This window comes from Dasypus novemcinctus, chromosome 23 (assembly GCF_030445035.2).
Source record: "Dasypus novemcinctus isolate mDasNov1 chromosome 23, mDasNov1.1.hap2, whole genome shotgun sequence".
Taxonomy (NCBI): domain Eukaryota; kingdom Metazoa; phylum Chordata; class Mammalia; order Cingulata; family Dasypodidae; genus Dasypus; species Dasypus novemcinctus.
Genome location: NC_080695.1, coordinates 40,352,747 through 40,380,163, shown reverse-complemented (window position 1 = coordinate 40,380,163; position 27,417 = coordinate 40,352,747). Strand labels below are relative to the sequence as shown.

The 27,417-nt window shown below is 39.6% G+C and overlaps 2 protein-coding genes across 2 annotated transcripts in view; both read left to right on the top strand.

The window, feature by feature from the left end:
- Positions 1-10,231, top strand: part of LOC101435857 (phospholipid-transporting ATPase ABCA3-like) — a 198,874-nt gene extending 188,643 nt beyond the window's left edge. The window contains exons 17-18 of the mRNA XM_071211469.1: positions 9,498-9,571; positions 9,955-10,231. Of these exons, the coding sequence (XP_071067570.1) occupies positions 9,498-9,571; positions 9,955-10,074 (194 nt within the window). The 3' untranslated portion in view covers positions 10,075-10,231. The remainder of the gene's footprint in view (positions 1-9,497; positions 9,572-9,954) is intronic.
- Positions 10,232-12,936: 2,705 nt separating this feature from the next.
- Positions 12,937-27,417, top strand: part of LOC101447972 (phospholipid-transporting ATPase ABCA3-like) — a 310,634-nt gene continuing 296,153 nt past the window's right edge. Inside the window, exon 1 of the mRNA XM_058286295.2 lies at positions 12,937-13,023. The gene's annotated coding sequence lies outside the window, so the exon portion shown is untranslated. The remainder of the gene's footprint in view (positions 13,024-27,417) is intronic.

Here is a 27,417-nt window from a genome sequence, read left to right as displayed (position 1 = left end):
GCAATGGGCGGTTAGAATATACAGTTCAAGAGGATTTACCACAGGAATCAGAGACTACTTAGGGCACATGATTCTACATAATCTCAGAGAAATTCAAGTGGCCATGTATTCTTTTTTTAAAACCATAAATAAGACAAGCACAAATAATGTGCTTTTAGAAAGCACAAAAAAGTTAATATCAATTTTTTTCAGTATAGAAATTATATCTCTGAGAATCACTCCTGGTAAAATTAAAACAAAAATAGTTTATAATGCAATAATTAGCTCAGAAACAAAAGTGAGAAAATTCTTTAATTACAGAAAAATAAAAGTACAAAAAAAAAGGTGAAAATAAAAGAAACAGTGAGCTGAAACCTGAGAGCAAGCAGCAGGAAAATGCAAGTCCAGAAAGCAAATGCCCAATGTCAGCACTGGGATAACCAGAAGAAGTTCTGGACCCTCTGCAAGTTTGGGAAGTTCATGCTGAGACTCAACTCATGCAAAAAAGAAGAAACTCAAAGTGAACAAAAGTGGGAGGTTGGTAGTATCCTCTGACTCCAAGTAGTAGCAAACACAGATCTACTCTGGGGGAAAGCAACCATAATTTAGGACTGGAGTGGAGAAAGTACCAGAGGAAGGTCTATACTGAGACCCCATACTATTTCGTACAACACAGGAAACGCTGAGAAAGAAAACCTGAAGCTGTAAAGCTAAGAAAATGATCCTGTCCTATTATACCTCCCACATAACAAAATTCTCTCAAAACTATCAGACAATTAATTTCACTTAAACATGAACAACTTAAAGACTGTGGTTGAACTCCACAGAAAAAATATTGAAAGAAAAAGTAGTTAAGAGAACAACCAGATAGTGGAAGCACAGCAAATATAGAAGGCCACAGAGCAGATGAAAACTATTACCTAATGTTTAAATATGAGCTTAACAAGAAGAGGAGAGATACTATGAAAGAAAATACTAAATCACAAATGGAATGGCTAAGAAATTAGACATCTAGAAAACAGGGATGTGAAAAGAGAACTGATTAGAGAGGATAAAAAAAGAAAAAATATTTCAGAAATACTTAACAGGCAAGTACAAATAGACAAAATAGAAATACAACAAGGAAACTAGAAATTGGAATGGAGAAAGACAGAAAAAACATCAAACAGAAATATAAATATGCATTTGAGAGAAACAAGCAAGAAGCAAGGGAATGACAATCCTACACAAGTATGAAAGTCACCCCCAAAGAGGAAAATGAAAGCGATAAGATAAAACAAATATTAAAGACTATCATTCAAGAAGTTTCATGAAATAAGGCAAATCTACATGTTGAAAAGTCAGCTAGTACACTGAAAAAAAAATGACCCCAAATTGTTAACACCGAGGAATATCCTAATATAGCTATTATACTGCAGTCATAAAGGGGGCAGGGGATTTTGCCTGGATAGCCAGGCAAAAAGACAAGTCACTTATTAGGGAAAGAAAATCAGAATGACCTTGGACTTCATAACAAGAAAATTTTATGCTAAGTGGCATATAACCTTTTTAAAACACTCAATGAAAAAAATGCAAGCAAAAGTTTTTACATTCAGTACAATTGACCTTCAAGAATAAAAATCATAAACAAATAGTTATGGACACATAAAAAACCAGGGGGTATTGCTCCCATTAGCTCTTCATGAACACTACAAATAAAAAATTTCAGGTCAACTAAGAAATGATTGGAGAAGCTTCTGGATAAGAACAAATTATGAGAATTGAATATATATAACTCTAGAACTAGAGTTAAATCCTTCATTTAGGATTTATCTAGGAGACAGAATATCACACAATCGAAACATATTTTAGAAATATTTATAAAATACAATGATCAAATATGGAGAGAAAGAAGGCAGGGGATATATGGAATGTACAATAAGCTTACTGAATGAGCTTTAGTTATTAGCTGGGAATAAAATATTACTTTAAATTTGATACTGAGAGAGGGAGCTAAGAGGTTACTAGCATATTCAATGCTCTGAATAGGAAACCAAAAATAGTATCTTAAAAGCAGGGGATTATGAGTTTTAAATTAAAGATATTAGTAAAAAGTTAACCATTAGAACAAAATTATACACTTACCCGTATAACAAGTATAACACAAAGAAATAGAACCAATCACATATTAATGCATATATCTATATAATGGGTTCTTAACCTCTTTTGTTCCATGGACCCCTTTGACAGTGAGGTGAAAACCATAGACCCCTTACTAAGTCCATACTATATTGTGTATTATTTAATAAATATATCACACCCACATCAACACATCCCCACAAGAATAATGTTTTTTTGAATTTCAATTCAAGCTCACGGACCTCTGGTTAAAAACCCCTGATCTAGATATATGCATTTTCATTTGTATATAATTATATGGGAGAATTGTTACTGAACATATTGGTACTATAAATATATGTAAGAAGGCTTAACTCCCCCATTAAATGAAAAAAAAAATTTTTCCAGACTGACTAACAAGCAAAATCCAAATTTCTGCTCTCTATTAAAAAACACTACTGAAACAAGTCAAATCAGAGAAATTAAAAATGAAAGAGTGGTCTTTACACTCTCATACTAGCTCACAGGTAGCCTGTAGCCAGTTTTTTAAGCAAAGTCTTCCCAGTTTATAGGGCATCCAGTGGTGTCTGCCTTGTGTACGCAAAAGCTCTGGTCCTTTTTCTGAATATAAGTCCTTTATGTCTTTGGTTAAATTTATTCCTAAATATTTGATTCTTTTAGTTGCTATTGTAAATGGAATTTTTAATTACTTCCTCCTCAGATTTCTCATTATTAGTGCATAGAAATGCTATTGATTTTTGCATATTAATCTTGTATCCCACCACAATGCTAAAATTGTCTTTAAGTTCTAATAATTCTGTTGTGGATTTTTCAGGATTTTCTAAGCATAGTATCAAAGCATAACTGAACAAAGAAAGTTTTATTTTTTCCTTTCCTATTTGGGTGCCTTCTTTTCCCCTTCCTAATTGCTCTAGTTAGAAATTCTAGGAAGAATTTTGTTGGATATTTTTGCATCCATATCCATTAAACAAATTGGTCTGTAATTTTACTTTTTCATATTATCTTTGTTTGGCTTTGGTATTAGGGTGATGTTAGCTTCATAGAATGAGTTTAGTAGTGTTCCTTCCTGTTTAATCTTTTGGAAGAATTTGAGCAAGATTGTTATTAGATCTTCTTTAAATGATTGGTAGAATTCACCTGTGAAGCCAGCTGGTCCTGGACTTTCATTTGAGGGGGGGGGTTGATGTCTGCTGTTTCAATTTCTTTTCTTGTGATTAGTTTGCTGAGGTTTCTAGAGTCAGTGTGGTTCATTCATGTATTTGCAGAAATTGGTCCATTTCATTAATGCTGTCTAGTTTGTTGGCATATACTTGTTCAGAGTATTCTCTTATCTCTTTTAATTCTGCTGGGTCAGTGGTAAAGTCACCCTTTTCGTTTCTGATTTTATTTATTTGAATCTTTTCTCTTTTTTTCTTTGTTTATCTAGCTAAATATTTATTGATTTTGTTGATCTTCTCAAAGAACTAACTTTTAGTTATTTTGATTTTCTCTATTTTTTCCCTCCATTTCATTTACTTCTGCTCTATTCCTTATTTCATCCTCTCTGTTTGTTTTGGGATTGGTTTGCTGTTCCTTTTCTAGTTCCTCCTCATGTACAGTTAGGTCTTTGATTTTAACTCTTTCATCTTTTTTAATATAAGCATTGAGGGCTATAAATTTTCCTCTTAGTATTCCCTTTCATGTATTCCATAAGTTTTAATATGTTGTGTTTTTGTTTTCATCTGTCATCATGTATTTACTGATTTCTCTCGTCATTTCTTCTTTAATCCACTGATTATTTGAGTGTATTGTTTAATCTATACATATTTGTGGATTTTCCCTTCCCACATGTTATTAATTTCCAACATAATTCCATTTTGATTAGAAAAATTGTTTTCTATAATTTAAATGTTTTTAAATTTTTTGAGATCTGATTTATGTCCCAGCATATGTTCTATCCTGGAGAAGGATGCATGAACACTTGAGAAGAATGTATGTCCTGCTGTTTGGGGGTGTAATTCTCTATAAAAGCCTATTAGATGTTCATTTATAATATTATTTATAATATTATTCAAGTACTCAGTTTCCTTATTTATCCTCTGTCCAGATTTTCTAGCTAATGCCGAGAGTATTGAAGTCTCCAACTATTATTGTAGAGGTGTTTATTTCTCTCTTCAGTATTTTTTAAAATATATTTTTATCGCAAAAATTGTGAACTTACAAAACAATCATACACATGTGTAGAATTCCCATAATACACCCCTTCACCAACACACCATGTCATTGTGGAACATTTGTTATGATTATAAGATAATATCAGACTATTACCACTAACCATAGTGTACATTTGGCATATTTTTTCCGTATCTTCCCTATTTTTAACACAGTACATCTTTGGCATTACTGTTAACTGTGGTCATTAGGTTTTAATTGTATTTTTCCCATGCTTCTCCACATTGACACCGACCTGCAATGTGACGTACATCCGTTCTAGTTCACAGAAGGACATACTTGCATTTATACTGTTGACTACAATTCTCATCCACCTCTGAGTTCACTGTTATTCAGTCCCTAGATTGTTCTCTAGCTATCTTTCATTTGATATTTACATCCCTAGACTACCCTTTTCAGCCAAAATAAGTGGCTTATTTCACTTAGCATAATGTCTTCAAGATTCATCCATGTTATCATATGTGTTCCAATTTCATTTCTTCTTACAACATAGTGTTCCATCATAAGTATATATCACATTTTGTTTACCCATTCATTGGTTGATGGACTGGGGCTGTTTCCATCTTTTGGCCATTGTGACTAATGCTGCTGTGAATACTGCTGTGCAGATGTCTGTTCTTGTCACTATTTTCCATTCTTCTGTATATATTCAGAGTAGAGGAACTGCTGGATCATATGGCAGTTCTATACTTAGCTTCCTGAGGAACTGCCAAACTGTCTTCCATAGAGGCTGCACTGTGTTCCTATTTCTCCAAATCCTCTTCTATACTTATTGTTTTCTGTTTGTTTTTTTAAATAATGGCCATTTTATGCAGTGTGCGATAATATCTCATTGTTGTTTTGATTTGAATTTCCCTAATAGCTAGTGATATTGAACATTTTTTTTCATGTGCTTTTTGGCCATTTGTGTTTTCTCTTTGGAAAAATGTCTATTTAAGTCTCTTGCCCATTTTTTAATTGGATTGCTTGTTCTTTTATTGGTGAGTTGTATGATCTCTTTATATAGAATGGAAATCAAACCCTTAGGAGGATATGTGGATTCCAAATATTTTCTTCCATTGAATGGGCTGCCTTTTCACCTTTGAATCACGAAGTCTTTTGACTCACAAAAGTGTTTAAGTTTGAAGAAGGCCCATTTAGCCATATTTTCTTTTGTTGCTTTTCTTTCAGTATAAAGAATCTACCATCTACCACCAGGTCTTGGAGATGTTTTCCTACATTTTCTTCTAGATGCTCTATGGATTTAGCTTTTATATTTAGGTCTTTTGATACATTTGGAGTTAATTTTTGTACAAGGTGTGAGTAAGGTATCCTCTATCTATCTTTTGGATATGTGTATCCAGTTCTCCCAGCAACATTTGTTGAACAGACTGTTCTGACCCAGCTGGGTGGGTTTGACAGCCTTGTCAAAAATCATTTGGCCATATATGTGAGGGTTTTTTTTAAACAGTCATTCTGGTTCCATTGGTGTATGGCTCTATCTTTATGCCAATTCCATGCTGTTTTTACCACTGTAGCTAGGTAATATGATTTAAAGTCCCAAAGTGAAAGTCATCCAACTTTGCTCTTCTTTTTTTAAGATGTTTCTGGGTATTTATAGGGGTCTCTTAGCCTCCCAAATAAATTTGATAATTGTGTTATCCATTTATTTAAAAAAACACTGTTGGAATTTCTGTCAGGATTGCATTTAATCTGTATATTAATTTGAGTAGAATTGATATCTTAATATTTAGTCTTCCTGTCCATGAACATGGAATGTTCTTCCAATTATTTAGGTCTTTTTCAATTTCTTTTAGCAATGCATTATAGTTTTCTGACAACAAGTGCTTTACATCCTTGGTTAAGTTATTCCTTAAAATTTGATTCTTTTAGTAGCTATTGTAAATGTAAATGTTTTTCCTGACTTCCTCCTCAGATTGTGCATTCTACTGTGTAGAAACACCACTGACTTTTGCCTATTGATCTTGTATTCTTACACTCAACTAAAATTGTTTATTAGTTCTAGCATCTTTGTTGTGATTTTTAGGGACTTTCTAGATATAGGATCATATCATCTGTGAATGGTGAAAGTTGTACTTCTTCCTTTCTGATTTGGATGTCTTTATTTTTTCTTGTCTAATTCCTCTAGCTAGAACCTTTAGCATTACATTGAACAACAGTGATGACAGTGGGTGTCCTTGTTGTTTCTAACCTCAGTGGGAAAGCTTTTGATCTTTCACCATTGAGTACAATGTTAGCTGTGGGTTTTTCATATATGGCCTTTATCATGTTGAGAATGTTTCCTTCAATTCCTGTCTTTTATAGTATTATTATCAAGAAAGGATGCTGTATTTTACCAAATGCCTTTTCTGGATCAATTGATAGGATCACGTGATTTTTCTTCTTTGATTTATTAATGTTGTATATTACGCTGATTGATTTTCTTGTGTTGAACCACCCTTGCATGCCTGGTATAAAACCTACTCGAACATGATGAATAATTCTTTTAATTGTTCTTGGATTTGATTAGCATTTATTTTGTTTAGGATTTTTGTATCTGTACTGATTAGGGAAATAGGTCTGTAATTTTCTTTTTTTTGTAATATCTATATCTGGTTTTGGCATTAGAGTGATATTGGTTTCATAGAATTAGTTTGGTTGCATTCCTTCTTGTTCAATATTTTGGAAGAGCTTGAGTAAGACTGGTATTAAATCTTCTTTGAATGTGTGGTAGAACTCACCTGTGAAACCATCTGGTCCTGGGCTTTTCATTTTGGGGAGTTATTTGATGACTGTTTCAATGTTTTACTTGTGATTGGTTTTTAAGGTTTTCTATTTAGGATTTTTTCCATATTATCTACATTGTCTAGTTTGTTGGCATAAGTTGCTCATAGTATCCTCTTATCATCTCTTTATTTCTGTTCAGTCCCTGTAGGACCCAAAAGTGGTTGCTATTGCCTAGAGAGGTTGAGGAATCACCAACCCCCTCGTCCTATTGGCACCCAATAATTCAGTCCTGTAGGCTGACAGTACCTGCTGTTGCCTGGAGAGGTTGAGAAAACACCAGTCTCCTCCTATTCTACTTGCAGGCAGGGATGGAGTTATTACAGGTGTCTGACTATTCAGTCTGTGTGGCCAAAAGCACCTGCAGTGACCCAGGGAGACTGGGAAAACACTGCCCCCATCTTGTCATATCTGGGTGGGGGTGGAGCCACAGATTCCCAACAGTTGATTCTGTGCAGGTCACAAGCACGTGATATTGTCCTGAAATGTTGAGGAAACACCAGTCCACTCCTATCCTATGGGGGTTGGCAGGAGTGGAGATGGAATCAAAGGTGCTCAAAAAACTACTTAGTGTGGGCCAAAACACCTTCAGTTGCCCAGAAAGCCTGAGGAAATACAGCTCCCCTCCTGTCCTATTGGGGAGTGGGGATGGAACTACAGGTGTCTGAGTATCCAGTCTGTGTGGGCTGAAAGCACCTGCCATTGCCCAGAGAGGCTGGTACAGGTCCCCCCAGCTTCTTCTCTGATGGAGGCGGGGCTGGAGCCTAGGCTAGGGCTACAATCTAATCTGGGTAGAAAGAAGCCAGTCTCTACCATCACTGTGATTTTCAATCAACCCTGTTTCTCCTCATGCCAGGGGCAGAGTTAAAATGGTGGCTACTGGCCTTTCTGACTTGGACAGGTTCAAACTTTAGCTGTTCTTAGGATTATACTTTAGCCAGCTGAATTTACTAATCAGAGCTGAAGTTGGTGCCCAGCCATCTCTTTCTCCCCCATTTTTGGGAAACAGAGCTTCCAACTCCAGCCATGGAATAGCTCTGGAGGTGGCTTGCACCACCAGTTGGGCACTGGCCTCTGTGGCATGGAGTGCTCCACTCATGCAACTTCACTGCAGAAGGGCAGTCTCCAACTTCCATTCTTTCAAGGATGTTGCAGGATGCTCTTCTGGTCTCCTGGGCCCCTCAAACATGTACTTTAGATAGCTCTGTTTAGATTACTAACTGCCATGTATGACAAGCCCACTCTTGGAACGTCTTACTCAGCCACCATCTTGCCCCCTCTATTGCCTAATGGTTTCATCTCACAGCTCTTCTTTGATTTTTAATTTAATTTTTAAAAAAGCTTTACTATTGCCCTGTTTACCTGTTTAAGTAGTCAAAACTGTGACAAGGAGCTGCTATTGGGACCTGACCAGGTCTACCATGCCTGGGAAAGAATCAGGAGAGACCAGTTTGTCTTCCTTGACTTTTCCTTGCTAGTCAGCAAATGACACTCCTTGGCAAACCCTTCCACGGAGATGAACCCTTCAATTTCCACTGCCTCTTCTGAGCTAGTTCGTTATGGTAGTTACATTCATGGAAGAGAAACCACAGTCAGCCCTCCTCCACACCCTCCCTCTTTCCTGGGAGGAATCTGTCTTCTCCTCTCTCCATTGGCCACTCAGCTGGTGGTTTTATGGAGGCTGTTCACCTTGGGGGTTGGGGATGGGTGGTGTTCCCAGCCACAGGGGTATCAGCTCAAGATTTTCCCTTTGGTCTCTCCATCTCTGCATCCCCAGTCTCTCCTGGATGATGCATGAAGCATTTCCTGGCCTACAGGGTTCCCTCAACTGGCTTCCTCAGACTACTTCTATGCCCTCTCTCCTATTTTGCAAGAGAGCTATGCTCTGCCTGAGCTACTCTGATGCCATCTTGGATCTTCTCCAAGATGTTGATTTTATGTATAACTTCCTCTTTCATATGCAGTGGAGATGACATAATTATGGAAATGGGGGCATGGAGGTTTTGTTCTGCTCTCCTTCCCACCAAACAACCTCTACATGCATACATTGACACACAACCAAGTGGAAAATCTTCCCAGTTCAAATTCATATTTCAGCACTATGTTTAGTAATAAACTCTTGTAACACTGGCAATTTAGAAGGCTCAGGTGTACTTTGGGCACATGGGCTGACAATTTTCGTGTGTGGAAAAGTGAGTCACCCACCCTACATAATTGCTGTAAGTTCCAGATAATAAGACTAATTCAACAGGAAAAAAATCTATTGAAAGAATTATCTGTCATGTATCCCAAAGACAAAGCTTTTGGATTATGTCCCCTTTTGTATTAACCACATCTATTCATCATTCTATCATGTGTAATTAAATTGATGTGGCAAAGGTTTGACTTTTTAAATTTATTCACCTGTCATATATTTCCTTTCTTAGGTGGTGTCATAAACCAGGAGAGTCAAGGGTTTGTTGACTACTACATTCCCAGCAAGGGCAATAGCTGGGGAAAGGTGATTGTAGAAGCCATGTCCTTCTAATATTAGATGTTAATAGAGCATGAATGATGGGAAATATTTGGGATCCAAATATATGGAATGGGAGCCTGGCATTGTGAGAAGAGCAGAGTCTTTAGGCTACTTTTCAAAGGCCCTTGGTGTTCAAATGTTTGAGAATTCTGTCCCTAAATCCCATGATTGTTCCATGTCCTTCAAAAGAATGGAGACAGAAAATTGCCTCCATTTTGTTTCCTTTCTCAATGATTTATTTCTTCTACTTTCTTACCTACCCCTTCAGTGTCTTTTGATCTGAAGGTAGGGTTGTGGCCTATCTGGGTTGGGGGTTGGGAGGGAGGATTACAATAGTAATCATGTTTTTGTTTTTGTTGTTATTAAAGATGTTTGGTATTATGGAGGAAGCTAAAGAGGAATATAATGTAGAAGACTATGCTATCAGTCAGATAACACTGGAAGAAGTCTTCCTGACCTTTGCTAACCCAGCTAAAACAGGAGTTTAAAGTGAAAATAAGATGCCATGAGATTCAGTTCCAACCTATGACCCTTATGTATTTTATAGCCTGCTCCCTACTATACCTGGATGCACAGAGGGGCATTCCTGTGTGTGTATATCTTGGTTTAAATATATTTCTGTAATAAAGAGTCCCCCAAAGATAATCTTTGTCTCCTCCTTTGTAGATTGAGGTGAGTGGCCTGTGTATTCAGCATGTACAAATCTTAAAAGAGTTGATGGCATTCCTGTATTCTCTTCTAGGAATAAGGACAAACAGCATTTAGCTGGGTGGGGTCAAGAAACTAAGCCTAAATATTCTGAATGTCTGAACAGAAACATCTAGAAAACATGGTCCTGCCAGATAGGGCAGCCTGAAAAGTGAGAATGTTATGTTTTAGCAGCTGCATTATGGCTAAGAATAGCATAAGGCCTGGAACAAATCATCTTTCCCATGGATACACATGTACATAGGCACACCCACATACCCCAATTTTATACTGAAAATAGTGTAATAAAAATGAACATCAATGTTTGAGGAGTGATTTGAGTTACTATTTCCAAAACCCAAACCAAGATTCTACATTTGAAAGCAGAGAAGCAGGGAGATTAAAAGCTTTTCTTCTGATTCTTGTCTGGGCAGATGGGATCTCCCATAAGCAAAGAGAGAGAAATCTAAACACCTGTCCAGGATCACAGGCAGCTGAGCAGACAAGGAGCACTGTGTGTGGGGTGTGTGTGTGTGTGTGTGTGTGTGTGATTCCTGAGGAATGGATAAAGACAGTACATGAAGCTGCTTTGATTTGGTGATTTGGGGTGGCTACTTCAAGGGTTTATACCCTCAAGTGGCTACTTTAGTTATAAAGCGATACCCAGATGCTGGTTACTGTTAAATTGGTTTTAGCATTTGGTAGGTTCAGTTCCCAAATCTGTCCTAGATTTCCAGCAAGTGATTCCAGTAATTGGAAATTTTTTCCCAAGCTGGCCATCTTTTAAAAGAGAGAGTGAACTCATTTTAGTAAGCTCTTATTTGCATTTAGTTCCAAGCCGACATATCTTTGAGATAATTATATTGTCTGTGCTCTCAGTTCTCTGAGAAATGCATTTATAAAGTTCTCCCAGTTGGATTCACTAATGACTTTCTTTAAAATTCCGATACTCTGGGAGTCTCATTCACTGCCCTTTCACATCCCCCACGTCAGGTCCTGTAATATGTGCATTACATCATTTAATCCTACTACTACCCTCTGAGTTAGGTTGGCACTAATATCCTCATCACTGGAGGTCTCGTGCCGTCAAAGCCCAGGGTCGCCCTGCAAGTCAGAAGATTTATCCGTGTCCCCATCAGGAGACAGAAATGATGCACTAAACTTAAACAGGGAAAGCTGAATTATTAACTCTTACAGAAAATTATCAATGAAGAAGTAACAAATGCCGTAAAGCATTAACAAATACCGTAAAGCAGGAAGAAACAAACTTCCAAGGGGTCCCCTCTCCAAGGCTGGGATTCATACCTGGTTGGAGAAGATGTAAGCTGGTCCACATGATGGTGAAGTTATTTGGTCCTGGGCAAGAGTGATTCCACAGTTGCTGAGCAAGCAGGAAAAATACCTCTGGATACAGGCTGCCTCTGTTGGGTAAGCAGGCAACAATTCTCTGGGGTGTTGGCAGGCTGGCGCTGGCTAGCAGACCATGGGGGCACCTGTGTGACTCACAGGAAATGGAACATTTGAAGGGTGAATATGAGGGGTGAGTTGGTTTACTATTAATGGGGGGGTGTGTGTGTGTGTCGAGTGTCACTGAATGCTCCCCCCACCTAATTCAGCAGCAAGGCAGGAGCAAGAACAAAGAAAGAGAAAACATCTTAACCAGTAAGAGAAGCCCCTTGTCCTGCCGTGTCTCCCAGCACCCTCTCCTCAACAAAGCTTAACTTCCAATCAGCGGCAAAGGAGAAATACTTAAAAGGGCCCAGCTCCATTTGGAGCTCAAAGGCAATACACAGATACCTTGCACAGCATGGGAACCGGGATTTGCCCTCTGGTCATTGGAATTCAGAACCTGTGATTCTAACCATTATACTATACTAGAGGGGAGTATGGGGGTGGAGTCGCCCACGAGGAGCATGCAGGGAAGAAACTAGGGAGCTTGAGAAAGGTTTAGAAGTGAGGTTGATTGAATGGTGGGCGGGTCAGGGCGGCACAGGCAGATGAAGTGGGTGACTCGTCTCACCGGCAGGGGCCGGGAGGTTGGGCTACGGAAGGGGCAGCGTTCTCTGAGAAAAGGGACACGTGAGTGGCGCGTTTAGAACTGGGTCCACCCCAAGAAGTAAGCCTTTGGAAGGTCCGCGCGAGGGTGTTTGCAGGGCCCTGTTCTTCTGCCCCTGGAAGTTGTCTGCTAACCCCTAACAGACCCTGGAAAAAGGGGCGACCATTAAATCTCGTTAGACTTTCTGCCACCAGCGGCTGCACTAGCTGAGGGTGAACAGGAGACGTGAGGGAGCGGGGAGGCCGTGAGAGGCAGGGGATGGCGGGGCCCGGCAGGAGGGTCGAATAGCCAAGACGCTGGGAGAAAGGGTGCGAAGGTGGGGCCCTTTCAGGGGCTGGGGTCCCCGGGCAGTGCACATGGGATAAGGTGTGTGGGGGTCCCACGAGCTGAGAGGCCACCAGCTGAGCGTCCAGTGCTCTGGGAGGGGCAGGGAGAGGGAAGGTGAACGCGCTCGGCCTGCGGGGAAGAGGTGGAAACAACCCGGGCTGGGCCTCGCACGCGGGTCTGAGGAGGCGGCCGCGCCGGGGCGTGGGGGGCGTGGGAGGCGTGGCGCGCGTGGGGCGGAGTCGGAGCCTTGGAGCGGCGCGGGCAAGCCAGCCCTGGGTCTCCGGCGGTTGGAGAGAGCGTTGCGAGCTGGCGCGGCGGTCGACGCGCGCCCCTCAGCGGCGGCGACGGCGGTTGTGAGGCGTGAGCCGTGAGTGTCCTGGGCGTCCGGGCCCTTCCTCCTTCTCCCCGACTCCCAACTCCCGGAGCTTTGGCGGCTTCTCTCCAGGCTCCCCCTGGACTGGGGGCGGGGGTACCGCTGGCCGCCCTCGGCGCGTAGAGCGGAAAATGTCCCCCCTACCCCGCAACATAAAAACGAACCAAGGCTCGAAAGGTGTCCAAACCTCCACTCACCGCCCCCCAGCACTCACAGATACAAGCTAACCGGAACAGTGCAAACAAAAACACTGCAGTCACTCAGGAATTTTATTTATGTTCGAAGTATTTGACATCAGGGGCCTTGGAGGCAAAGGTCTTAGTTCTAGTCCTGGTTGTGCCATTTATTTTGCTGTGAGACCTAAGGCAAGTTGCTTGATCTAGCTCAATCTCAGTTTCCTCATTTATAAGAAAAGGAGACTAATTTTGGTTGTGACAGCTAAACGAGATTATGTTTATTGTTAGAAATGGGAAAGTGGAATTGAAGTTAAAGGTAGGCCACTCTGCTTTAGTTTCCCTTATTTGTGCAAAATAGTCCAGAAGATTTAAGAGAAGAAATCCACATTTCAGGAAACTTAAAGCTGCTAGGTTTCATTCAGAACGGTTCAGGGCTTTCTAGAAAAGGCGCTGAGGTGGAATAGTCTAGTGGGTATAAATCGCATTCTCATTCAGGAGTTAAGAAATGTAATATGCTTTAATTTTCAATAGCCCTATTTATTATTTGAGACCACAGTTCAGCAAGTTGTCCTAAAAATTGTCAAGCCCTTTAGATTTATGCTTCTTCCAAACCTTTTCTCCAAGTTGCATCCAGGTTCTTGGGGACAGTGGGTGGGGACTGTGTGTTAATGGTGCAGTGGTTTCCCCACCAGGCTCTTCTGGAGGCAGACCGCTTCTCCCATATTTTGTCGGGTGGTGGGATGTCAGGAGACTGAGAAGCTTTGTTTTTCCCCTTTGTGCAAGAGCACAAATCTGTTTTGCACTAGAAAAGGTAAAGTCTGAGAACTGGCCTGTCTTCTCCTTGCCTTACATGATGCTGTCTCTTCCTTGAAAGGGGGAAAATGGGCAGATGGGACACAGGATTGTACCGAGGTGAAAACTTGTGGTTCATGTTTCAAAATATTACTCACTCTGAGGAGTAAGAGAAAAAAATTCTTGGGTGATTCAGATACATCTTTTGCCACAATACCTCCCCACCCTCCTCCCTGCCACCCGCATCTGCAAAAGCAGTTAGAAAAAGAATAGAGGTGTGTTATATGAAATTCATGCTTTATAGATCTAAAAATTATAGAAAACATAAGCCCCCCATAATACTCTTGTCAACAGATTAGTGGATTTCTTTCTCCATTTCTCATTTATCTGTCTATACATATATTTGTATGTATATAGAGTATATATAAGGGTATATATTATATATATAATATGTAAACATAACACAAAAGAATAGGTTGATACCGTGTAATGCTTTACAACTTTTTCTCCTTAATATGCCAGCATCTTCACCTAGGAGTACATACACCTCCACCTCATTCTTTTAAAAATTTTTTTTTAATTGTATTTTTTTGAAGATACATAGATCACAAAAAATGTTACGTTAAAAAATATAAGAGGTTCCCATATACCCTGCACCCCAATCCCCCCCTCTCTTACCACATCATCAACCTCTTTCATTATTGTGGCACATTCATTGCATTTGGTGAATACATTTGGGAGCACTCCTGCACCGCATGGATAATAGTTTACGTTGTATTTTACACTCTCCCCAGTACATTCAGTGGGTTATGGCAGGATATATAATGTCCAACATCTATCGCTGCAATATCATTTAGCTGAAATGCCCCCACATCTCATCTCTTCTTCCTTCTCCCTGCCCTCAGCAACTACTGTGGCCACTTTCTCCACAACAATGCTACACTTTCTTCCATTATTAGTCATTATAGTTCTATAGTAGAATACTAGTAAGTTCACTCTAATCCATATTTTATTCCTCCATCTGTGGACCTTGGAATGGTGATGTCCACTCTACCTCTGTATTGAGAGGGAGCTTAGATCCCACATGGTTGTTGGATGCAGTTTTCCTGCTTGGAGTTAGAGGCACTCTCAATTCCCTGGTGTGGTGGTTGACCATCTTCACTTCCCTGTTAGCTGACCTGGGTAAGACCAACGAGCTGGAGAATAGGAATTACAACTCTGCTGAAGCTCAGGGCCCAGCTAGCACATGGCCAGTCCAGAGACTGAAGTCTCCTGAGTATACACTAACCCCAGCACCAACCACTGGTTCAGTAAAAGTGACAGATGAGGAATGTGCAGAAAGGTCACATCTGAGTCCAACTCCATCACATTCAGGAACACAAATTCCAAAGTAGGGCTCACTGACAAGGCAGTGAACTCCAGAGCTGTCTGCTGTGACCAGAGAACCTGTGTGTCTCCTTAGCCCTCAGGAGCAGCAGTACCTGGGGTTGTAACTACTTTGGGTGTCTCTGGGATCCTGCTGAGGCAGGAGGTCGTGCATAGTCACAACCCCTTGGATGACCTCCCAATGCTTTTTTGAAGACTCTTAGCCATATAAACTCATACGTCTTTACAATTTCCCCCTTTTATTCAAGATCTTTTGCTAGTTGCATAACCAGTTAGTGATTGGTAGTAATCCCTTGGTACCAGGGAGGCTCATCACCAGGAGTTATGTCCCATGCTGGGGGACAATAATGCATTTACATGCTGAGTTTGACTTAGTGGCTGCATTTGAGCAACATGGAGGCTCTCAGGAGGTAACTCTTAGGCACCCTGCAGCTCTAGACCTAGTTGAAATTTCAGGCACACAGGCTCATAAGCATAGTCATCAATATCAAGGGCTCATCATTGGATCATCCCTCTTCACTTGTCTTTGCCCTTGCACTTGGGGGATTGTTGCTGTTCCACTGGGGAATCTGACAGATCTCCCCTGACTTGGAACTCAGCACTCCCTCAGTCGTCATTTGTAACTGCAACTACTATGAAAATACCTAATGAATATCTGAACATTTTTATATACCCTATGTACATGCCCTGGAGAACTCCCTCCCAACCGTATGCTCCCCATCAATAACACCCCACACCAGTTTCCTCCCGTGTAATAGTTGAACTCCTCTGTGGTCCAAAACTTCTTCAAAAATGAAGCCTAATATATTGCCAAATTCAATTAGTAGGAAAATGAAATAGTAATGATAGGTTTAAAGATTAGAAATAGAACACATACTAATTTAGAGAAACTAAAAGTAAAAAATAAATGTGGGGTTTAAAAAATGAAAAATATAAAACTTTGTTTCTGATGTTCTGTCTTTCATCAATATGTACATTGTTGCCCTGTATGTACAGTGGCAAGGCAGTTTCTTTCATTCCTTCCTCAGTGTCCACATCCTTTTTTTTTTTTAATTTTTAATTGTGTATTCAAAACAGACTTAGATCACGGTAAAGTCACATATACAATATAGGGGACTCCCATATATCCAATATCAAACCCTTTTACCCCTTCCCCAGCAATGATCTTTTTACATGTTCATGTTATATTTGCTAAAGCTGATGTACAGATATTGAAACAGCTACCAAACATGGTTCCATTTTGGTTTACATTATGGTTTATATCTTAGACTACAATTTTCTAAATTTTTAGTTACATTATGATTTACATTTTAGCCTTATAGACTTTTATACATTTTTGGTGAAATTTAACATGTCCTATATCCATTATTGCACCATCCTGTGGAACAGTTTCATTGTCCCCCAGTTACCCTGCTTCCATCTATTCTATTCCTCTCAGGGCCCACAGTGACAATGAAGCTTCACTGCTTGAAGGACCAGATTCACAGATACTTGCAACAGTGCTGAGGGCTGGACACACTAGACTGTCCTACCACATTGGGAGCCACAATTCCCTTTGTTTGAGAACATCAGGTCTCCCCAGGATGGGGTATACCTTCCCACACATTGTATGGGTCTCCACCCAATTATGTAACACATAATGACAAGATGAGCACTCACATACTCCCTAGAAGCCTGTCCTTGTGCCAGATGCCCCCCATTAAGCACCTTAAACAGGTAACCCTTCCTTATTATATTTTCTAAAGAGTCTTCTCAACATTATAGTTTCAAACACATACCCAACAATCTCCCATGTTCTTCTGTTCCCCCTAATTATCCCCCCAATTCCTTGGGCCATCTGACCCATCCTCCCAACCCTCATCCCCCTCAAGCCTGTAAAGCCCTACCCAATAGTATCCCTATGGCCTTGTCGTATCCCTTCCCTGTACAACTTGTCTTATCCCTTACCTTCACTTTACCATAGATTTCATCCATGTAGGCATCAGCTCCCAACCTTCCTCTCCCCCAACAATTTCCTGTAAGCCTATCATCCAGTCTCTAGCTCTCTGAGATAGCTTGGTTTGCATATTTCACATCAGAAAGGTCATGTAGTGCTTGTCCTTCAATGCCTGGCTTGTTTCACTCAACATAAGGTCCTCAAGATTCATCCATGTTATCCCATGTGTTTGTACTATATTCCTTCTTATAGCTGAATAGTATTCCATTTTATGTATGTACCACATTTTGTTTATCCATTTATCTGTTGATGGGTATTTTGGTTGATTCCAACTTTTTGCAATAGTCAATGCCGCTATGAACATTGGTGTGCATATATCTGTTTGTGTCCTCGTTTTCAGTTCTCCTGGGTATATGCCCAGCAGTAGAAATGCTGGCCATATGGCAAATCTGTAGCTAGTTTTTTGAGAAACCACCAAACTGTTCTCCAGAATGGCTGGATCCTTCTGCATTCCTACCAGCAGTGGATGAGTGTTCTCATTCCTCCACATCCTCTCCAACACTTGTAGTCTTCTGTTTTTTAATAGCCACCAGTTTTATGGGAGTAAGATGGTATCTCATTGTAGTTTTGATTTGCATTTCCCTAATAGCTAGTGATTTTTAGCATCTTTTCATGTGTTTTTTAGCCATTTGTATTTCTTCTTTGGAGAAGTATCTGTTCAAATCTCTTGCCCATTTTTTTGTTTGTTTGTTTCTCTCCCCTTTCCTCCCCTCCCAGTTGTCTGTTCTCCGTGTCTATTTTGCTGCATGTTCTTCTTTGTCCACTTCTGTTATTGTCAGCGGCACGGGACTCTGTGTTTCTTTTTGCGTCATCTTGTTGTGTCAGCTCTCCATGTGTGCGGTGCCATTCCTAGGCAGGCTGAACTTTCTTTCACACTGGGCAGCTCTCCTTACAGGGTGCACTCCTTGCACATGGGGCTCCCCTACGCACGGACACCCCTGTGTGGCAGGGCACTCCTTGTGCACATCAGCACTGCGCATGTCTTGCCCATTTTTCAAATGGGTTGTTTGCCTTTTTATTTTCGAGATATAGTATTTCTTTATATATGCAGGATATTAGTCTCCTATCAAATATATGATTACCAAATATTTTCTCCCATTGGGTAGGCTGTCTTTTCACTTTCTTGAAAAACTCCTTTGATGTGCAAAAGGCTTTAATTTTGAGGAGATCCCATTTTTCTATGTGTTCTTTTGCTGCTCATGCTTTGGGTGTGAAGTTCATGAGGCCATTTTCTATTACAAGGTCCTGTAGATGTTTCCCTACATTGTTTTCCAAAGTCTTTATGGTCTTGGCCCTTCTGTTTAGGTCTTTGATCCATCTTGAGTTGATTTTTGTATAAGGTGTGAGATGGTAATCCTCTTTCATTCTTTTGCAAGTAGATAACCAGTTCTCCAAGTACCATTTATTGAAGAGACCATTCTCTCCCAGTTAAATGGGCTTGCTGGCATTGTCGAATATCAGGTGACTGTATATGTGATGATCTATATCAGAACTCTCAATTTGGTTCCATTGGTCAGTATGTCTATCTTTGTACCAATACCATGCTGTTTTCACCACTATAGCTTTGTAGTATGTTTTGAAGTCAGGTAGTGTGATTCCTCCTATTTCATTTTTATTTTCAGTATGTTTTTGGCTATTTGGGGCCTCTTTCCTTTCCAAATAAATTTCATAGTTAGTTTTTCTAGTTCATTAAAAAATGCTGTGTTGATTTTTTATTGGGATTGCATTGAATCTGTAGATCAGTTTGGGTAGATAAACAACTTAGTGATATTTAGTCTTCCCATCCATGAACAAGGAATATTCTTCCATTTATTTGAGTCTTCTTTGATTTCCTTTAACAGTGTTGTGTAGTTTTCTGTTAAAGTCTTTTATGTCTTTTTAAATTTATTCCTAGGTATTTGATTTTTTTAATTGACTATTGTAAATGGTATTTATTTCTTGATTTCCTCCTTAGATTGCTCATTATTGTTATATGGAAATGCTACTGATTTTTGTGCATTGATCTTATAACCTGTGACTTTACTGAACTCATTTATAAGTTCTAGAAGCTTTGTTGTAGACTTCTCAGGGCTTTCTATATATAGGATTACGTCATTTGCAAATAGTGAAATTTTTACTTCTTCCTTTCCAATTTTGATGCCTTTTATATCTGGTTCTTGCCTCAGTGCTTGAGCAAGTACTTCTAACATAATTAAATAGGAGGGGCGATAGTGGGCATCCTTGTCTTATTCCTGATCTTAGTGTGAAAGATTTTAGGATTTCACCATTGTAAATGATGTTAGCTGAGGGTTTTTCATATATACCATTTATCATGTTCAGAAAGTTTCCTTCTATTCCTATCTTTTGTAGTGTTTTCAACAAGAAAGGGTGCTGTATTTTGTCAAATGCTTTTTCCACATCTGTAGGTAGGATCATGTGATTTTTTACCTTCAATCTGTTTATGTGGTGTATTACATTAATTGATTTTCTTATGTTGAAACATCCTTGCATACCAGGAATGAAATCCACTTGGTCACAGTGTATAATTCATTTAATGTGTTTTTGAATACGATTAGCAAGTATTTTGTTGAGGATTTTCGCATCTAGGTTCGTTAGAGAGATTGGTTTGTAATTTTCCTTTCTTGTGGTATCTTTGTTTGGCTTTGGTATTAGGGTAATGTTGGCATCCTATAATGAATTAGGCAATGTTCCTTATATTTCTATTTTTTTAAAGAGTTTAAGCAAGATTGGTGTTAGTTCTTTCTGTGGTGTTTGGTAGAATTCACCTGTGAAGCTCTCTGGCCCAGGGCTCTGGGAGGTTTTTAATGACTGATTCTATCTCCTTACTTGTGATTGGTTTGTTGAGATCATCAGTTTCTTCTTTCGTTGACATAGGCTGCTTATGTGTTTCTAGGAATTTGTCCATTTCCTCTAAATTGTCCTTCTTGTTGGCATATAGTTTTTCAAAGTATCCTCTTATGCTATTTATTTCTGTGGGGTCAGTGGTGTATCCCCTTTCTCATTTCTTATTTTGTCTATTTGCATCTGTTCTCTTTTTTTCTTTGTCAGTCTAGCTAAGGGTTTGTCAACTTTATTGATCTTCTCAAAGAACCAGCTCTGTTTTGTTTATTTTTTCTAGCACTTTCTTATTTTCTACTTCATTTAGTTCTGCTCTGATCTTTGTTATTTTTTTCTTTCTTCTTCCTTTGGGGTTAGTTTGCTGTTTTTTAACTAATTCTTTCAAGTGTGCAGTGAGGTCTTCAATTTTAGCTCTTCTTTCTTGTTGTATGAATTTATGGCTATAAATTTCCCTCTCAGTTCACTTTTGCTGCATCCCATAAGTTTTGATATGTTGTGTTACCATTTTCATTAGTTCCTAGGTAGTTACTGATTTCTTTTGAGATTTCCTCCTTGGCCCACTGTTTGTCTAAGAGTGTGTTGTTTAATTTCCATATCTTGGTGCCTAGTCTGGCCCTTGGAGATTTTCGAGCTTCATTCAACTGTGGTCAGAGAAATTATTTTGTGTGATTTCAGTCTTTCTGAATTCATTGAGACTTTCTCTGTGGCCTAGCATGTGGACTATCTTGGAGAATGATCCATGTGCGCTTGAAAAGAATGTATATCCTGCTGTATTTGGGTGTCATGTTCTGTATAAGTCTATTAGATCTAGCTCTTCTAATATATTATTTGAAGTCTTTGTTTCTTTATTGATTCTCTGTTGGGATATTCTGTCCAGTGGTGATAGTGGTGTATTAAAGTCCCACACAATAATTGTAGAGGCTTGTGTGGGACTTTAATACACCACTATTCCTTCACTTAATTTTTCCAGTGTTTGCCTCACGTATTTGGAGGTGCCCTGGTTAGGAGCATAAATGTTCGATTGTTCTTTCTCTTGAAAGATTACCCCTTTTACTAATATGTAGTGCCCATCTTTGCCTCTCACAATAGTTTTGCATTTAGAGTCTATTTTGTCCAATATTAATATAGCTACTCCTGCCTGTTTTTGGTTATTGTTTGCTTGTAAGATTGTTTTCCAGCTATTCACTTTCAACCTCCTTGAATCCCTGGTCTATGATGTGTTTCTTGTAGACAGCATATGGATGGGTCATATTTCCTTATCCATTCTTCCAATCTGTGTTTCTTAACAGGTTAGTTTAATCCATTAACATTCAGTGTTATTACTCTCAAGGAATTACTTACATTAGCCATATTTTCTCTCCTGTTTTTTTTTTTTTTTTTTCTTTTCTCCTGCAGAACTCCCTTTAGTATTTCTTGAAGGGCAAGTTTCTTATTGGCATACTTTTAGTTAGTTTCTGTTTGTCTGTGAATACTTTGAACTCTCCATCATTTTTGAATGCCAGCTTTGCTGGTTAGAGTATTCTTGGTTCGATTTTTTTTTCTTTTAGTACCTTGACTATGTCATACCACTCCCTTTTTGCCTCCACGGTTTCAGATGAGAAATCAGTGCTTAATCTTATTGAGCTTCTCTTGTATGTGTTGGGTCTCTTTTCTCTTGCTGCTTTTGGTATTTTGTCTTTGTCTTGAGCATTGGATAATTTTCAAGTATATATCTTGGGGTAGGCCTGTTGGGATTTATGCTGTTTGGGGTACATTGTGCTTCCTAGACATGTACATTGGTCTCCTTCAGTAGGTTTGGGAATTTTTCAGCCATTATTTCCTCTAACACCCCTTCTGTCCCCCTTCCCTCCCCTTCTCCTTCTGGGATGCCCAAAATGTGTATGCTTGTGTATTTTGTGTTGTCATTCAGGTCCCTAAGCCCCTGCTGGATTTTTTCTATCTTTTTATTGATCACTTTTACTATCTGTTTGATTTCAGATGTACTGCCTTCCACATCACTAATTCTTTCTTCTTCCTCTTCAAATCTGCTGTTATTTGCTGAGAGTGTATTTTTGATTTCTTGGATTGTGCCATTCATCACCATCATATCCATTATCTTTTTGCGTATGTTTACAGTTTCTTCTCTATGTTCTCCAAGTGTTTTCTTAAAATCCTTAATCTCTTCCTTCACTTCATTAAATTGGTCCATGATATATGTTTGAGAGCCTTGATTAGTTGTTTGATGTTTTGCTTCTCTTCCTGGTTTTTGTTTGTTCATTGGATTGAGCCATGCTTTCCTGATTATTGGTATGGTTTGTAATTTTTTGTTGCTGTCCGGCGATCATTTTATCTTGATGGGTTTATTCAGTTGATTAGCTTCTCTGTCTAGTCTCAGGGTTTATTTATGTGCTGTTTTTGTGTGTGTGCTAAGTCTTCTCTTTGACACTTTGTTCCTCTTATTCTATTTCCTTGTTGTTTCCTAAGTTCTCTTGAGCAAGCACTCCTTTTGTCGCAGTCTCTCCAGATCGATGTCCCGATCTGGGTTCCTAAAACTGCTCACTTGGGTAGGATTCTGTCCCCACTCAGCAGGTTTTTTGCAGGATAGATGATGAGGGTGCACTCACTAAGATGCCATCTTGCCCCGCCTCCCTCCCACCTCATTCTTGATAAAGGAAAAGGATTCCATTGAATGGATCATTATTTATGTAAATATTCTGGCTAGTTTTCATTTTATTTTACTGTGTCCAGTGTTTCAGTGAACATCTTTTTGCATAGATCTTTATCATAATTTAGATTTTTGAAACTTAATTTCCTTTTTTTTTTTTTTTTGCTGTTTAAGGCTTTGATCTGCCACATGCTTACACTCTTTTACCAATTGCAGTGAAAGGTATTTTTACCACCCCTTCCAATGAAAAATTTTTAAAGAATGGCATAATTGCAAAGTTGGGAGACTGTGTGAATTGGTTTTTGGGCCCTTGCCACATCAGTAAAGATGTCTACCATGCCATTTTGATCAAGGTTTTCAAGAATGAATGCTGTATATAAGAGGTACCATGTACTATGTGCAATTCCATGGGAGACATAAGATATCGTCCCCACCACAGGGAAGTTTAAGGCTAGTGTCATGTTTTTAAAGCTGCAGGTTGAACTTTAAGGTCTATAATCAAGTGTATAGGAACTGTAATGATTTAAAATTTTTCTTTTCTTTTGAGGTATAATTTATATAAAGTGAAATGTTCAGATTTTGAGATTTGATCACTTTGAAGAATGTATACCTCATTCAAGACACAAAACCTTTCTATCACCTCAGAAAACTCCCTCTTGTCCATTCCTTGTCATATCACAGCCTCTCTCCCTGACCATAACCATCAATATGATTTTGCCTATTCTAGATTCTTGCATGAATGGAATCCTATAGAATGTACTGTTTTGTGTCTGGCTTTGTGTACATTCTTCAACTCCTAGTCCCTGCAATTGCCTGCAGTTTTCTGTCCTTATAGTTTATCAGGTATATACATTGTGAATATTTATTCTTTTTTGGTTCTAGCTTGTCTTTGTTTTTTTCAGCGGTGCCTATTGAAGTATAAAAATGTTTATTTTAGATTTTAATGAAGTCTACTTTATCAGTTTTACTGTTATGGCTCATGCTTTGGATATCTTAAAGATTTTCTCCTATGTTTTTTAAAAGTTTTATAATTTTAGCTTTTATATTTAGGTCTGTGATCCATTTGAATTGATGTTTGTGTATGGTATGAGGTTAGGGGTTGATGTTAATTTTTTCCATATCCACTTGTTGCATGTCCGGTTGTTCTAGCACCATTTTGAAAAATTTTAATGTGTTTGTTAGAGGCTTTAACCCGATCTTGCTTATGCTTTTCCAATTTGGCTTCCTCTTCTCTATTGGTAAAGACCTTGAAGGTGGTTTTAATCAGGTCTTTCTGAGGGTTTGAGGGCCATCTTCTAACTTTCGTAGTTTCTTTCTAATGTCGGGATAAGATTGGGTCATGAAGTGGGTGTGTAGGTATAGTTGACCAGAATCTGAATCAGGATTTAAATTAGTATATTTAAGGAGTAACTTGGTTCATCTGTTCAGGAAGGCAGTTGGATTTTTATCAGGTTTCTTTAATTTTATCATAATTAACTGCCTTAAGAGCAGCCTTTTTCATGCCTTCTATTATGCAGATTAAGAAATGGGCCATACGAGCAAGGTCAGTGGAGTCTGGTTGGTAATCCCAGGAGTGGTTAGTCATGGGAACTGCAGTGGGACTGGCCGGATGCCTATTGCGATCCTGAGTATGCATGGAATCTGCGAAAGTGGTAGCTGTAGCCCAAATGTGGTTTTTTTCTTCTGGAGTTGTGGAGGAGGTAATGATAACATATGTGTCCTGATATGTGAGGCCATATGAGCGAGTGAGGTGTTGAAATTCTTTGATGTATGTAGCAGGGTTTTCAGAGAAAGATCATAACTGGTCCTCTATTTGGCTTAAATATGAGAGTAAGAAAGGAATGTGTGCTCTGACTATTCCTTCAGCTCCTGCTACTTCTCGGAGGGGGAAGAGAGGAGCTGGCATCTGTGTGGGGTTAGGAGCCTGAGTGCCTGCAGAGGTGGAGGGCCGCAGCACAGAAGGAGGGGGAGGTAGTCCCCATGAGCAAGTATGAGGAGGAGAGAAGTGAGGGCTAGAGGGCAGTGGTGATGAAGAGGGGGAGGAAGAAGGGATGGAGGGTGAGTTCAGAGGTAACACTGGAGGATTATAGGGAGAAGGCACAGGGGGAGCATGATCTCGGTGATCAGAGTTGGAGTTTTCAGAAGTTTTAGGGGGTGGAATTGATGAGGAGGGAGATTTCTGAGGAGGTTTCTCATGTAAAAGAAGAATTTGGTAGGAAGAACAGGATTGGCAGAGGGAGGGGTGATTTTGAAGATAGAAAAATACCTGAATGTAAGGGATTTCTGGCCGTCTGCCATGGCGCTGGATATAGTTACCTAAGTCTTAGAGAACTTGGAAATTAGAAGTGCTGTTTTTCTGGCCATTGACTTTCATTGTCCAGTTTGTATTGCAGCCACACAGAGGTTGAGCAGAGAATTAGTTTTTTAGGTCTTATGTCTCCTTCCGGGTACAGAGTTTTAAGGTTATGAAGGAGACAGCCCAGAGGCGTGGATTGGAGGGGGGGCGGGGCTGAAATTTAATTCCCCATTTTAGGTGGCTGGGGTGAGACTAAGGATTTCTAGAATAGGGCAGATTCTGAGTGAGACAGGCATCCCTGAATCAGTCAGATATCTCCAAGGAAATGGGAAACCACACTTGGAGCCAGATGTCTCTGGAGCCAAGGGGTTTCTTCCCATGAGGACACAGGCATACTGCCCTCTGTGGCCCTCGGGGAACAGTGAGGATCCTGGCCTAGCACTAGGTTTTCCAGTTGGTTTGTCCTGGATAACGGAAAAGGAGAGAGAGAGAAACAGCAGGATCCTCTGGCAGAGAAATCCTTAACTCACCCAGCTGAGATTCAATGTCCGGTTTTGGATGGGCATTCAGCTGTGGCAGAGGGGAGATTGTCCACTAGTCAATCAGTCTCAACATGACCCCAGTTCGGGATTTTTGGCACCAAATGTTGGAGAAAAACAGTGCTGTCTTGAGACACGGAGACTGATATGACCAAAGGTAGAGAATGAATTTATTGAGAAGCTCTCCCAGTGGAGGGGGTCTGAAGAACAGACTTCAGCGCCGCCCACCAGCATGGTGGGGAACTGAAGAGAGACTTCAGCCCAATCCTGGAAGGGGGGAATTTGAATTTATACACTACATTCCTAGGTGGGGAAATGATTGTTAGTGGGAGTGGGGTTGAGGGTCCAAGTGTGGTGCAGGGACCAATAGGAAGCCCTAGAGGTGAAAATCTTCCCTGATAGTGACTAGAGGATAGTGGGTTAGGGAGTTATCGTTTTTGGAATGCTGCAGGAGCACATGTTTATTTGATCTGTAGGGATTAAAGGTTTCTTTATCTCCCACTAATATGCAGGTAGGGAAGGTTTTCATTTCCCTTTACTTCCGTTTCTATGTGGTTTCTTTGTTTAACCTGCAGGGAAGTGCCATGCCCTTAGACATGTAGGCTTATGGGGGATAGGCATAGCCTTTCCCCAGTACATATTAGGGGAAACTGAGCTGCAGCTTGTTAATTATTGCAAGCCTCTAACAATATTTTTAATTGAAGTATATCATTCATACATGAACATGCATAAACAATAAGTGTGAAGATTTGTGAATTTACAAAACAAACATGCATAACATCATACAGGATCCTCATACATTACCCCTCCACTAACACTTTGCATTGTTGTGAAACATTTGTTACAAACTATGCAAGAGCATCATCAAAATATTGTTACCAACTATAGTCCCTATCTTATATTTGGTGTATTTTCCCCCCAACCCACCCTATCTTTTAAAAATGTATTTTTATTACAGAGGTTGTCAACTTGAAAAACAATCATACACATGTTTAGATTTCCCATGCAACACCCCTTCACTAACATACCACACTGTGGTGGAACATTTGTTACAGAGTATGAGATAATATCAGACTATTACCACCGACCATGGTCCATAGCATACATTTGACACATTTTTTGCCTATGCCTCCATTATCAACACAGTACATCTTTGGCATTGATGCAAGAATATTGTAGTATTGCTGTTAACTACAGTCTGTAGGTCACACCAATTGTAGTTTTCCCGTGATTCTCAACATTCCCACCACCCTGCAATAGTGATGTACATTTACTCTAGCTGAGAGAACACTCTTGCATTTGTACCCTTAACCATAATTCTCATCCACCTCTGGATTCACTGTGTTATTCCGTCTATGGATTGTTCTTTAGTTTTCTTCAATTGACATTTACTTCCCCAGACTACCCTTTGTAGCCACAATCCCATTTGTAAACCAGCTGCTACTCACTATAATGTGTTACTATCAGCTCTACCCACTTTCACAGTCAAATTAATGAAAACTTCTACATACATTAAGCATCAGTAGTTCTTCTCAACCCTCCTCTTATTTCCTAATAACCTATACTCTAGGTTTTAGCTCCTTGTGTTTATTCTTCGTGTTTAGTTCATATTAATGAGACCATGGAGTATTTGTCCTTTTGTGTCTGGCTTACAACACTTAGTATAACATCTTCAAGATTCATCATGTTATCATGTGTCCCAATTTCATTTATTTTTACTG